General features: G+C 40.6%; 1 protein-coding gene across 1 annotated transcript; it reads right to left on the bottom strand.

The window, feature by feature from the left end:
* Positions 1-339: 339 nt before the first annotated feature.
* LOC147431699 (uncharacterized) lies at positions 340-8,178 on the bottom strand. Its single transcript, XM_086494624.1, has 2 exons — positions 8,150-8,178; positions 340-829 (listed from the first exon to the last, which is right to left on the bottom strand). The coding sequence occupies exon 2, from the start codon at positions 802-804 to the stop codon at positions 340-342; it is 465 nt and encodes a 154-aa protein (XP_086350750.1). The 5' UTR covers positions 805-829; positions 8,150-8,178.
* Between the last annotated feature and the right edge of the window lie 6,831 nt (positions 8,179-15,009).

Below are 15,009 nucleotides of genomic sequence, written 5' to 3'. Positions count from 1 at the left end.
TCCTGCAACAGTGCAATCCTAGGCTTCCACGTAAAGCTAAGCTGGGCACTGCAGCGCCGGTTCCTAGGTAACTGTCATGCCACCATAAAAGTCAGTCAACTTATAACTCGATCGACTCTCCACAGGCAAGACCAGATCAGCGCTTGCGCTCGGCCTGCTCGCTTATTTAAGGAGATGCATATATTGATGATCCTATGAGTGAATTGCCTATTTAAATATTCAAGTCCCTGCCTAGCTTATATACTGATGGCCGGCTCTGACGTGGTAGCTGCTGCTCTCATTGGCATCATGGTGGTGCTATTGCCAATTAGCTGCACAGCAGCGCATGCCCCCGCTCCTTCAACTTATACCGATGATGCATATCATGCCTGCAGGCAGAGGGCCACCACTCTGTGCGGGCCCATCACCTTCACCTTCTACCTTCACAACACCATCTACAACCCCGTCGCGGACAACAAGGACTACTTCAACTCTGTCTATGGCCTGTCTCCCAACGTGACGTGGCCCAATCCCTACTCCTTCGGCACCACCTCCACCTTCGAAGACCCCATCACGGAGGGCCCCGCCAACACCTCGCAGTAGATCGGCGTGGCTCAAAGCCTGTGGCAGCTGGACAGCAAAGTGGGCTACACACTCTTCCACATCTTCACGGCCAACATCACCGAGGGTGACTACAAGGGCACCATCTCCATCCTGGGCCAGATTCGCGAGGCCGACCCGCTCTACCTCACGGTGGTGGGTGGCACGGGCGATTTCTTGGGTGCCCGAGGCTTGGCCTCTAACCGCCTCGTCACCATCGACCATGCGGCCCCTGCCACATGGACCCTTTCTGTCATAAAATCTAATATCTAACCAACCCAAATGATTTTCTCATATTAAATTGATCACTTAATGTGGGAGAATAAACGGGAACAAGTGTTAAGATATAGATATGTGCTTATAGATCTATCTCAACACGGGGCCAATAGTAAAGGGGCCCAAATGGGAGATGGTCTATCAAGAGCAAGGCTAACCAATGGAGCATAAGATCTTAGGGTTAGCTTCGTTGAAGACCTCCAATAATGTGTGTAAAACTCCTTTGACCTTAGGTAAGCTAGGGCTAAGCTTGAGGTGGGAACCCGGCCCAAACTCGAGGTGCTTGTCGTGCTTGAGGTGCTTGATTAAGATGCTTGAGGTGCTTGACTGGCTTCATGCTTGAGGTGCTTGACTTGGTGCATGATTAAGGTGCTTGAAGTGCCTTGAAAAGCTTGCCTGAGATGCTTGTGGGAACATCCCCTACTTCAAGTGTTTAGTCATGCTTGATGACTAAGGGGCTTGCTCATCCAAAGTCAAAAAGATCCCTACAAGGAGGGGGGCGAGCCTACAAGGGGGGGGGGGGGGGGGGGGGGATGAGAGAGAACACACACACACACACACACACACACACACACACACACACACACAAGGGAAGCCCCAGCTTGAAGAGGCAGCAAGCACACTTGTCAAGTTCCTCCTCATGTTGCCCTCATGGTGTGCCTGAAACCTATTGGTTGGCCACCCAAGGGGTCCAATGATAATAAAGGATATTTAATTAATTGATTTTGCATTTATCAAGTCCTCTCTCTCAAAGGGGAAAGGGGGACACTTGTCCCAAGGCTATCCCTATTCCTTGTACTGGCTCCTGCTTGTGATTGGCTAGGCCTGGAGGGGTCCAATGAGCTTCAAGCATGAGCTACAAGGGGGGGTCGACCCAAGCAATCTAGGGGGGTGCTTAGGGGTATACTCACCCACACACACTCACAAACACTCTCATTGTATACTATGCAAAGTGCAAGAGCTCCCTCTCTTTCTCCAAGCAAGTAGAGGTTGAGAGCCTACACCAACACTCTTGGCTATGGAGTGCAAATCCATCCAAGAGCCATGCTTCAATGCTTGAGCTTGCCATCTATTTATTCTTCATTACTATGCTATTATGTATGCTAGCACAAGAGTTATGATAAGTGAGGAACTAGCTCTTTCTCGTATGAAATGTTTCTTCTTCCTCTTCCCTACCCTCATTCCGTGCTAGCTCTCTCCACCTTCAAAGGTGTTTGAGTTCTTGGGACTGAGGCTTAGTATAGTTAAAGCTTTCTTCAAGTTTAGGTTATGCTATGATGGTGATGCATGAAGCTTTCCATATTCATTGCTTCACCTAGGTCACAAGGAACACAAATAATGTATTGTAACAAGTCTCTCTGTATGGGGAGAAATCATAATACAAATGCCTATTGGAGGGGGGACCGGCTCCACATAAATCCGGTCCTCAACTGTTGTCATGTTCTCTAAATTCTCTCTCTTGCAAAAGTATTGTCTATGCCAAGTTAACTAATTGCTATGATTATGTTGCTATCTTCAATTATGTCAACCCGCTATGCTCACAAAATCATTTCTTGAAAGTAATCTCATTAAATTCCGCTACTCTCAAATTGAATAGGCAAATTTCATTACATTGGTATCAGAGCATTTGGTTTCTCTTTTCTTTCTTAAGAAGAGAGGTCCTTAAGTAGCCTATAAATGGTTGATGTTGTTAATTATAATAGAGTAAGTGGAACTGGGATCTAATATCGGTTTTGTTAAGCCCACTATGTGGGGGATGGTGCACACCTTGGGAGCTGTGGACTTAATAATGGAGTCTTTTTAGACTTGCCTACGGGTTTACCATTATTGAGCCATAAGAAGTCCGAAAGGAGCTAGCCCTCGACAACTCTGCTATGTTAGACCTACTCCCCTACTCTCTATAATTAACCACTTCGAGCCGTGGGTGTAGATACTTAAGAGCCGATTTTCAAAGGCTAAGAGGAGTTTCAACTAAGGTTTTGAATTGCCAAAGCATACATTAAGTACATACATAAAGTTTGTTAACATGGCTGACAATAATCAAGAGAGTAGAATGAACATTGATAGCCTTGATTTTGCACATGAAGGTGCTAATGATGATGCTCCCGTGTTTGTGAATTATCTCGTCACTAGGTTGCAGCAAGCTATGGGCAACCCTGCTTTGCAAGCCAAAGTTACTCAACAACTTCGTGCTTATGGAATTAATTCCCTTCCTCTCCAAGAGGAGAGAGAGCTTAGGAGGCCTCTTGAAGAGACGCCCAAAAGAAGACTCTCCCTTTCGAGAGGAGGAATCCAAAGAGCACTATTCCACTTGAAAATCCTCTTTCTTTTAATAAATCAATGAAGAGCTCAGTTTCTGCGTACATGATTTATGTCAAAGAGTCTCTAAAAGCTAATAATGTTTCATCAAATGAAAATGATAGGAATCAAGAAGAGTTAGACTTGTCTACTTTTCTAAAAGGATTCCAAGATGTGTTCATCGATGATATCCCTATGGACCTACCTCCAAAACGAGGGGATGATGACCATCGTATTGAGCTCCTTCTAGGAAGCTCACCGCCTAACAAACCTCCTTATCGAGTCTCACAAGCTCAACAAGAGGAGATTATGAGGCAAGTACAAGAATTGGTAGACAAAGGGATGGTGAGGCCTAGTTCCTCTCCCTTTTGTTCTCCAGTCCTTTTAGTGCAAAAGAAAGATGGTACATACCGTATGTGTGTGGACTATCGAGCACTAAACCATATCACTATCAAAAACAGATTTTCGGTGCCTCGGGTAGAAGATCTGTTTGATAAGCTACAAGGCTCTACCTACTTCAGTAGGATTGACCTTAAGAGTGGCTATCATCAAATAAGGATAGTGGATGAAGATATCCTAAAGACCGCGTTTCGCACAACATTTGGTCTTTATGAATATCTAGTCATGCCTTTTGGCTTGACTAATGCACCAGCTACTTTCAATCGTCTCATGGAGAAAATTTTTAGACCATATCGTAAATTCACTGGAGTGTTCTTTGATGATATCATCATCTACTCCAAGTATTTGGAGGAACATAAGCAACATCTCCAAGTGATTTTTCAAGCCTTGAGGGAGAACAAACTTTTTCTCAATCAAAAGAAAAGTGAATTCTTCCTTCAAGAGATTCAATATCTAGGTCATATTATCTCTCACGATGGTATTCGTATGGATCCATCAAAGTTAGAGGTAATAAAATCATGGCCTAACCCAAGGAATCTACATGAGCTAAGAAGCTTTATTGGTATGTGTGCATACTATAGACACTTCATAGCAAAATTCTCTCAAGTAGCAGGACCACTACACGACTTAACAAAGAAGAACGTTAAGTTTGTATGGACTGCTAAGGAGCAAAATGCTTTTGAAAAACTCAAAGAGAAGCTTACTTCCCAACCAGTCCTTGTGCTTCCGGATCTCTCAAAGCCATTTGAGGTCCAATGTGATGCTTGTGGTGATTGCCTTGGAGTGGTTTTGCTTCAAGAAGGGCATGCCATAGCATATGAGAGCCGAAGGCTCAATAGTGATGAACGAGTCTTGGGCATTTATGAGAAAGAGATTTTAGCTGTTCTACATACCCTAGACACATGGAAGCACTACCTATTGGGGACTCCATTTATCCTACGAACCGACCACCAAAGTCTCAAGTATTTCATGACACAAACCAAGCTTTCCGACAAACAAATGAGGTGGGCAAATTTTCTTTCACAATTTAATTTTCATATTGCTCACATAGCTGGTAAGCACAATCAAGTTGCCGATGCACTTTCATGATGACCAAAAGTTAATGCGGTGTCTATAGCTACTCACAATGATCTATCCTTTATGATAGATGAGTATGCTATTGAACCTGACTTTAGAGACATAATGTCAGCCCTTGCTTTGGCGAAGAAAGAGGAACCATTCACCTTGCCCATTCCACGGCAATAGGCTATGTGTTACCCATTCCCTTCGTGAGAAGGTTATGTATGAATCCCATGCTCCTCCATATGCAGGGCATAGAGGTATTCAACCTACTCTTCGAGGAGTAGAGACGTATTTCTATTGGCCTACCATGAACGTGGACATACAAGAGTATGTTTCAAAATGTGTAGTATGCCAAAAGACCAAGTATGATAGAGGGAAGCAACCTGGATTACTCTAGCCATTGCATATTCCAAATTCACCATGGGAGAGTATATCCATGGATTTCATCTTTCGATTACCCAAGTCTATCCATGGGAATACAGGAATATGGACGATAGTCGACAGGTTTAGCAAGCAAGCACATTTTATTCCTGTCAAAAAGACTATTAAGGCACATCAAATGGCAACTCTCTTCATATCTCAGATTTTCAAGCACCATGGATTACCCACATCCATCGTGTCAGATAGAGATCCTAGAATGACCAGTAATTTCTGGAAAGGTCTCTTTGAAAATCTAGGAATAAGATTGAATTTCTCTTCGGCTTATCACCCACAAACGGATGGCCAAAGTGAGATAGCCAATCTTACGATACTCGATCTACTCAAGACTTATGTTACTGAAGTAGATCAACGCTCACAATGGGAAAAGTATTTACCTCTAGTAGAGTATGCCTACAATAATATTGTCCATACTTCTACGGGGAAAGCACCTTTCGAGATCATAGAGGGAAGACCTAAAAGTCCCTTTCTACTCAAAGTACATGGGAAGATCTTCGCCGCCGATGAGTATAGCCGTGACCTACAAGAATCTTTTCAAATGATTAGGGAGGCTATAGCCATCTCTCAACAAAGGCAAAAAGCTGCTGCTGATAAGCACAGAAGAGCCTTAATGTTCAAAGAAAATGATTGGGTATTACTCAAGTTTCCTAAGGCTCGATTAAGGCAAACGACGGGCAAAAATCCTACGGGCCATCAAAAGTATTATGCTAAACTAGCAAAAAGATACTATGGTCCTTTCCAAATCTTGAAGCCCATCAATGAGATGGCTTATCAACTCAAGTTGCCCAACCATTAGCTTATACACAACGCCTTTCATGTAAGCCTACTTAAGCCCTACAAAGGAGAGCCACCAACTGAACCAATTATTGAAGACCCTCCCGAAGTTGAAGACCAAGAAGAGGTGCTACAACCCGAAGTTGTCCTTCGGCATGAAGACAAGGTACTACGACATGGTAAGATAATCCGATGGTATCTTATTAAGTTCAAAAATTATCCTTTTGAAGATGCTAGATGGATGCAAGGAGTACAACATAAGGATAGTATGAACCTTGTCAATGCTTACAATGCTACATTAGAGTAAGCAAATGTACAAATTTCTTTTAAATGACTCATGTTTTTGTCTTATAGGACTAGTCCTCTTTTTAATTGTGCACAAATTTAACTAGTATGCATGCAACCATGTTTGTGATGACAACGTCTCTCAAACACCAAGTAGAATTTGTCACTCTACTTTGGGAGAATGAAATGGACTAAAGAGCAGACATGCTTGTGGTAGCTATGTCTCCCAAGCACTAAATGGATTAGTCATCCATCTTGGAAAGATGTCATAGGGTTAAAAAGGGATCCTCTACCCGCTAAGTACGATTGACTAATGACTAAGGCTTTATCTCTTCTACCTCATAGTCGAGGATGACTATGATTTCAAGAGAGAGGTAATGTCATAAAATCTAATATGTAACCAACCCAAATGATTTTCTCATATTAAATTGATCACTTAATGTGGGAGAATAAACGGGAACAAGTGTTAAGATATAGATATGTGCTTATAGATCTATCTCAACACGGGGCCAATAGTAAAGGGGCCCAAATGGGAGATGGTCTATCAAGAGCAAGGCTAACCAATGGAGCATAATACCTTAGTGTTAGCTTCATTGAAGAACTCCAATAATGTGTGTAAAAGTCCTTTGACCTTAGGTAAGCTAGGGCTAAGCTTGAGGTGGGAACCCGGCCCAAACTCGAGGTGCGTGTCGTGCTTGAGGTGCTTGTCCTGCTTGAGGTGCTTGATAAATATGCTTGAGGTGCTTGACTGGCTCCATGCTTGAGGTGCTTGACTTGGTGCATGATTAAGGTGCTTGAAGTGCCTTGAGAAGCTTGCCTGAGATGCTTGTGGGAACACCCCCTACTTCAAGTGCTTAGTCATGCTTGATGACTAAGGGGCTTGCTCATCCAAAGGCCAAAAGATCCCTACAAGGAGGGGGGTGAGCCTACAAGGGGGGGGGGGGGGGGGGGGGGAGGGGGGGGGGATGAGAGAGAACACACACACACACACACACACACACACACACACACAAAGGAAGCCCCAGCTTGAAGAGGCAGCAAGGACACTTGTCAAGTTCCTCCTCATGTTGCCCTCATGGTGTGCCTGAAACCTATTGGTTGGCCACCCAAGGGGTCCAATGATAATAAAGGATATTTAATTAATTGATTTTGCATTTATCAAGTCCTCTCTCTCAAAGGGGAAAGGGGGACACTTGTCCCAAGGCTATCCCTATTCCTTGTACTGGCTCCTGCTTGTGATTGGCTAGGCCTGGAGGGGTCCAATGAGCTTCAAGCATGAGCTACAAGGGGGGGTCGACCCAAGCAATCTAGGGGGGTGCTTAGGGGGTATACTCACCCACACACACTCACAAACACTCTCATTGTATACTATGCAAAGTGCAAGAGCTCCCTCTCTTTCTCCAAGCAAGTAGAGGTTGAGAGCCTACACCAACACTCTTGGCTATGGAGTGCAAATCCATCCAAGAGCCATGCTTCAATGCTTGAGCTTGCCATCTATTTATTCTTCATTACTATGCTATTATGTATGCTAGCACAAGAGTTATGATAAGTGAGGAACTAGCTCTTTCTCGTATGAAATGTTTCTTCTTCCTCTTCCCTACCCTCATTCCGTGCTAGCTCTCTCCACCTTCAAAGGTGTTTGAGTTCTTGGGACTGAGGCTTGGTATAGTTAAAGCTTTCTTCAAGTTTAGGTTATGCTATGATGGTGATGCATGAAGCTTTCTATCTTCATTGCTTCACCTAGGTCACAAGGAACACAAAGAATGTATTGTAACAAGTCTCTCTTTATGGGGAGAAATCATAATACAAATGCCTATTGGAGGGGGGACCGGCTCCACATAAATCCGGTCCTCAACTGTTGTCATGTTCTCTAAATTCTCTCTTTTGCAAAAGTATTGTCTATGCCAAGTTAACTAATTGCTATGATTATGTTGCTATCTTCAATTATGTCAACCCGCTATGCTCACAAAATCATTTCTTGAAAGTACTCTCATTAAATTCCGCTACTCTCAAATTGAATAGGCAAATTCCATTACACTTTCCTTCAACCTCGACCTCTATTATTGATGATCCCTACCTATAACATCACAACGCACTTCATTTTTGCCCTCATTTTTTTCTGTCATTCAACTATCACTAGCTGCTAATAGGATGAATAATACGACTCGAGGAATATTCTTGAAGATTATACTTAAGGATGGATGATCTCATTCTATGCACAATAATGAACAAATGTTTTTCTACCTCTGTGGCTCTCCACCATCTCTCTCTCTATCTCTCTCTCTCCCCCACCCCCCCTTCATATGTCTATCTCTGTATGTGGGGCTTGATTATTTTGTTCTCATCCTCCTCACTGATTAAATGATGAAAGAGTATTCACAAAAGAGCACTAAGTTGGACATTGGAATGAGCTGGACCACTACATATATGTAATAAATATCAAAGCTCTATAAAGATTAATTTGGAAGTTTAACTTGTACAAATCCAAGTAATGAATGTTCTTAAGCTCACTAAGCTCTACAAGATACAAAGATCAAGGACACAGGACTAGTGATCCCAAAATAGAATTAGTGGGATCTATTTATAGGTATTAGGACAAGGTTTTGACTGATCGTAGCAGTCATACAATGTAGGGTAACCGGTGGTACCTCTGTTAGGTCACTTGATCAACTTCCAAGTAGATACTCATAGATAATCCGTCGTCCAAGTCATCTCCTAGGGATTGTTGTCATGTACAAACTTTCAAGGCTTTATCTATTGCGCTTGCCATTTTGTTTGTATCGAGGGTTCTTTTCCTTGGGTCTTTGAACCATCTATATACACTGGGGGGTTTAGTAGGTTTGGCCACATTTTGTTTCTTTATAATCCGATAAATAGCCTCTTGTTGAAGCTGCTCCCTTCTTTCTGTTAGCATCTCCACTTTGCAAGGCATCAACAACTGGTGCCAAGTATTTGTATCTTGTTTGTATAGACCATTCTTGCCTTCGCCAACTTATGGTAGATGGATGTTGTTTGTATCCACTAGGTTCGGTATAGCTGATTGACTTTGATTGAACCCTCGTACATAACTTTAGAAATCTCTTTAAACGGAGGTTCTAAATTAGCTTTGTTGGCTAGTTTGTTCAATTAGGAATCTTTGCTAAAAAATGTAGTACATAGTTTGTGTGCTTTATTAGCACCCTGACCTATGCTTTCCATTGGCTCATCATACCTCTACAATTGACCAGGTCATCCTTTAGGTCTGAGATTGTATCTTTTTGTTTAGTGTCATTGAGTATTAACTTCCAGGAAATCCATAAAGCATTGCTTTGCTCATATCATTATCTCATATAATTTATGATTTGAATGTATCTCATTTTATCAGTAGGTTCATTGTAGACTGGATGCAAAGCTTGATAAAACCTAGGAAGCACATCTTCTTTCATGGGTAAGGCATACATGAGAATAGGATAGTTTAGCTGCATGACTTTTATATGATTCATAACTATGTATGTGATGTGACACGGGAGAGTGAAATAGATTGACAAACAAATTTTTTTGATAGAGGGCGATTATAGAAGGAGCTCAGCTTGTATCATAAGCTCTTGACCACCCGCGCGAGCTATCTCACTCGCAATTGCATCTGACTCTCACTCCAAATCCCAATCTCATCATATACACTCACAATCACAATTACGATCACATTGTCAATCACAATCACAATCGTACAACCTCCTCTGATGTGATAGAGGTTGTCCCCTAGAATAGCTAGCCAAAAAGTGGCTATTTTCATAGTTGAGTCCAGTCTTTTAATAAAGCAAGGCAAAAACTAGGGTCAAGAGGAGGCATTCTACACACGACCACAAAATCGCACTCAAAATATCTAATATGTCTTAAACTTTTTACAAACAAAAATTTGACAAATTATATAGAATAGATTGGACAAAATTATAGAAGGAGCTTAGCGCGTATAATACCCTCTTAACCGCCCCTAGGCTATCTCACTCTCAATTGAACCTTAGTTTCACTCCCAATCGCGCCTCAGTATCACTCTGGCAATCCCAATCTCTCACACAGTAGTAATCACAATCACGATCACACTCTCAGTCACAAGCAAATACAATCTCGGAGCTTGCTCTGATGACAGAGGTTGTCTCCTAGAATAGCTATTTGAAAAGTGGCTATTTTTATAGTCGACTCCAGTATTTTAGTAAAGAAAAGAAAAAAATAATGTCAAAAGGAGGCGTCCTGCACACGACCACAAAATGGCACAAAATATCTGATACTTCCTAAACCTTTTGCCATTTTCAATGGCTCATAATTCCCAATCTGCTCCAAATATATTTGGGCAGGTCTCACATGGATTTTTTCACCTTGTGGTACTCTTTGTATGAGGCAAAAAAAATTGACATCCAGACCAAATTCTCCAAAAATTAGTTTGCAAGTTGGTAGTTTCTACAAAAACAATGTTAAGTAGGCACCATCGACCATACGGCCCTACTAGATGGACCCTTTCTTTCGATGGTGACCTCTATTATTGATCCCTACCTATAGCAACATACATGCACTTCATTTTCAATAATTTTGCCCCCAATGTTTCCTCTCATTCAGTTATCACTAGCTGCTAATAAATAGCTCTCAGGATAAATAATATGATTCGTGAAATATTCTTCAAGATTATACTTAACGATGGGTGATCTCATTCTATGCACAACAATGAACAAAAGTTTTTCTACTTATGTGGCTCTCCACTATCTCTCTCTCTCTCTCTCTCTCTCTCTCTCTCTCTCTCTCTCTCTCTCTCTCTCTCTCTCTCTCTCTCTCTCTCTCTCTCTCTCTCTCTCTCTCTCTCTCTCTCTCTCTCTCTCTCTCTCTCTCTCTCTCTCTCTCTCTCTCTCTCCCCCCCCCTTTCATATTTCTGTCTCGATATGTGGGGCTTGATTATTTTGTTCTCATCCTCATCATCGATGAAATGATGAAAAAGCCATTGAAAAAAATCCCACTCAAACAACCCCTAAGAAAAACTCCCTGGTTGTAAAAATCGATGGATGGTTCTCCCACACATGTACATGCACATGCACACATACACGTAGAGGCTTCCACATTGGTCGGATTTGCCATACATATTTTGCAAGTTGTATAGGAGGGCTCAATAGACTCATTGTATCATTGACAATGAAGTCAACAATGTTCTTGCTTATGCGAGCTTCCTCTTATCAGAGCAAGGAGGCCTTGAGGTGGACTAGGATCATCTAGAAAAGCACAGTTTTAAAAAATAATGTCAAAATAGGCATCCTACACATGACCATAAAATCTCACTAGAAATATCCAATACGTCCTAAATTTTTGACAAACAAAAAAATTGATATACATAGAATAGATAGGACAAAAAAGAGAATCTGTATTGATATATTCATGATAATTAAATTGACAGTGTACATAGAATAGATAGCACATAAAAGATATTTTGTATATATGATTATTGAAAGAGCTTAGATCGTATCATAGCCTCTCAACCACCCCTAAGCTATCTCACTCTCAATTTTGCCTCAGTCTCACTCCCAGTCCCAATCTCACACACACTAGTAATCACAATCACGGTCCTATTATTAATCACAATCACAATCGTGCAGCTTGCTCTAATGATAGAGGTTGTCTACGAGAATAGATAGCCAAAAAGTGACTATTTGTAAAGTCGATTTCAGTTTTTCAGTAAAGCAAAGCGAAAAATAGTGTCGAAAGGAGGCTTCTTGCACATGACCACAAAACAACACAAAATATCCAATACTTTCTAAGCTTTTTGCCATTTTCAATGGCTCATACCTCCTAATTGGCTCCAAATCTATCCGAGCAAACCTCATCATACACTTTGACAATTGTGTGATGCAAAAAAAGTCACATCCGGATCGGATTCTCCAAAAATCAACGTGCAAGTTGCTAAAAGAAAACAATGTAAAATAGGTATTTTTCACTTTTCCTTAATCTACGAGCTAATTTGATGAGCATCAAAACAATGGAGTCTGCAAATGCACAAAGAACCAATCTTTTTCCTTGTGTTAAGGATTGAGTTTCCTATTAGAGTCAGCCCAACTTGGGTACTCAAGATCAAGGTGTGAACTTGGGTACTCAAGATCAAGGTGTGAACTTTGTATATGCCTCTAAAGGCCTCAAAAATCTAAAATGAAATCTCTCTTTATTTTGCATCATCCTCTATAAAGTCATGCATTGACCTCTCTCTCTCTCTCTCTCTCTCTCTCTCTCTCTCTCTCTCTCTCTCTCTCTCTCTCTCTCTCTCTCTCTCACACACACACACACACACACACACACACACACACACACATGCTTGTTTTCCTTGCCATGTCCTATGAGAGAAGCACTTTTCTTATCTTCATGCTCTACAAGTGGTATTAGAGATATATGGTAGAATTTTTTGGGAGCAGCAAATAGCCAAGTTCATTGCTCACAAAGCTTGGAAATAAAGAGCAAGTAGGATGGGCGTCAAAGAAAAATCAATTGCAATAGAGAGAAATTGGAAGCTTGGAAGAGAAAACGCTCGAGTCTTTGGGTTGTAGAGGAGTGTACTCAGCAACTTGAGAAAAGTTAACATCCACTAGTGCAAAAGGCCAGATACAGGGATACCAACTTTGGCTACTTCAGCCATTAGCTTGCTTTGATTAAGCTGCAATACACATATAGACCCTTTCATTTTTTACCAAAGCCTTCTGAAGTAGTCCAATGAGATATATACATCTAGTTTTTGTAATAAATTATGGACCTTTTGGTATACATGTTCTTATGACATACATCACCATTGGCATGCATGTCACGCTAAAGGACTTCTTTTTGTAAAGGACTTAACCATATTCCTATGGTCCTTTCAGACCCTATAAATTTACTAAGGAAAGGATTGATGGATGGTCAAGAATATGTAGTATTCTTGGTGTAGATGATTGTGGTATGCAGCACAATCATATATCTCAGAAAATTGATGGAGCCTTTAAATTCAAACTCCCATAACATGGGGTAAATCAGTTATCTTGGTTTCTAGACCCTGATCTAATGAATGAAATTGAATCTCTTCTAGAGTACTCGTTTATTTGTGGTCTGGATAAGTCTTCTCAAACCCCTGTATTTATTTGTAAAAAAATTGCTCGTCTAGCATCCTATAAAAGGCTACCATTTGATGAATTTCAAATTTCTCACCGATTCGAGGACAAAATATTTACAGATGTCATAAGATTCTCCTTAGAGAACGATATATTACATCACTCTAAAAATACTTTACCACATCTCATGGGCAATTACAAAATTTACAAGGAGGAATTTAGATGAATAACCAATGCACACGATTGTATTTTTTCACCACAAATTTTCCTCTTAGCATCTATTATGAAGGCATTAAACACTGGCCTTGTTGAATACACAAAAAATTTCCATAGGAAACTAAAGACCTTCTCAAAGTTTACTACTAGTAGTTATTGGATTATTTAGAATCAATATGATTTTTTGATAAACCTACCAAATAATCAAATTGATTATTAATAATCAATATGACTTTTTGATAAACCTACCAAATAAAATCTTTTTAGCATATACTTTGGATATAAAAGCCTACTATGAAGCTATACCACATTATGGGGATAAGGATTTAGTCAACACAATCAAACATATAATAAAATTAATGATCAGTGCGAAGTACTAAGGTTTCAAAAAGTCTCAAAAAAGGTTATCCGCATTAAAAAAACACAAAGGAATCACATGGTCATTTGATTTTTTTATCACTTTAAACCATTTTCTCTTAGATAATTGTGTAACCCCTTAGGTCCCTTAAGAGTCAAAATTTATCAGAAACAAGGAACATATTGAGACTCAGAATCAGAAACAAGGAATATAAATGGGATATGTATGCTCGCCATTGTGGTGTGATCTATATTTAGCATGGTTTGAGCTAGACTACATCCATAAATTGTCAAGAGCACAAAAACCTACCATGTTATAGGAACTTTATAATCATGGAGATACATGGATGATCTCCTCCTCCTCAACAATCTGTATGTATGAGAATACCATAACTGCAATAGAACTCTCTCAATAGATCAAGATCCCTTTTATATTTACCCACTTGATATGACCAATATCAAGCCCACTTATGATACACATATCACTTCTTATTTGAGAATTAAAACGAAGATCCTCCGATCATTCATTGGTGAATTTGATACTTATACTTGATGGAAAAAAGACAGCTTGTCACGCAACTATGTGAATTTCATTCGTGCTGACAACAACTGGCCCAAACAAATGACAAAAAAGGTATGAATATCTCAAGTTCTACCTATCATTTACAATGCATCAAGAACCTCATTTTCATGTACTGATTTGTCTCGACTCATTGACCTTTTTGAAAAAAACTATTTCTGCCCAAAAAGGTTCACTAGACATATTACACATTTTCTTAAGAATAACCATTTCCCGAACATTCAATTTTATGTGTGGCTACTTATAAAGCTTTTGGTGGGGGATGGGTCCACTTGGTGGCCTATCCCCCACCAAGTGCACCTTTCCTCAGGGATGGGGGAGGGTCTCTCTCTCTCTCTCTCTCTCTCTCTCTCTCTCTCTCTCTCTCTCTCTCTCTCTCTCTCTCTCTCTCTCTCTCTCTCTCTCTCTCTCTCTCTCTCTCTCTCTCTCTCTCTCTCTCTCTCACACACACACACACACACACATCACATTAGTGGATCGATCTTGCTCATAGGAATAACAACCACCTATGATTTTCATTTTTATAGACCATAGATAACTTACTTCAATTACTGAGACATGTGAATGAAATATTGATTGTAATGTGCTTACAAAAAATCTCTACATCCTTGGACACCAACACAACCAACATTATCACTTTTATGGGGAGTATGGAGTAGT

This window comes from Adiantum capillus-veneris, chromosome 21 (genome assembly GCF_014529385.1).
Source record: "Adiantum capillus-veneris isolate H3 chromosome 21, ASM1452938v2, whole genome shotgun sequence".
In the NCBI taxonomy this organism is placed as follows: Eukaryota; Viridiplantae; Streptophyta; class Polypodiopsida; order Polypodiales; family Pteridaceae; genus Adiantum; species Adiantum capillus-veneris.
Note: the sequence above shows the minus strand (reverse complement) of the source record. Positions and strands in the feature narration are given on the sequence as shown.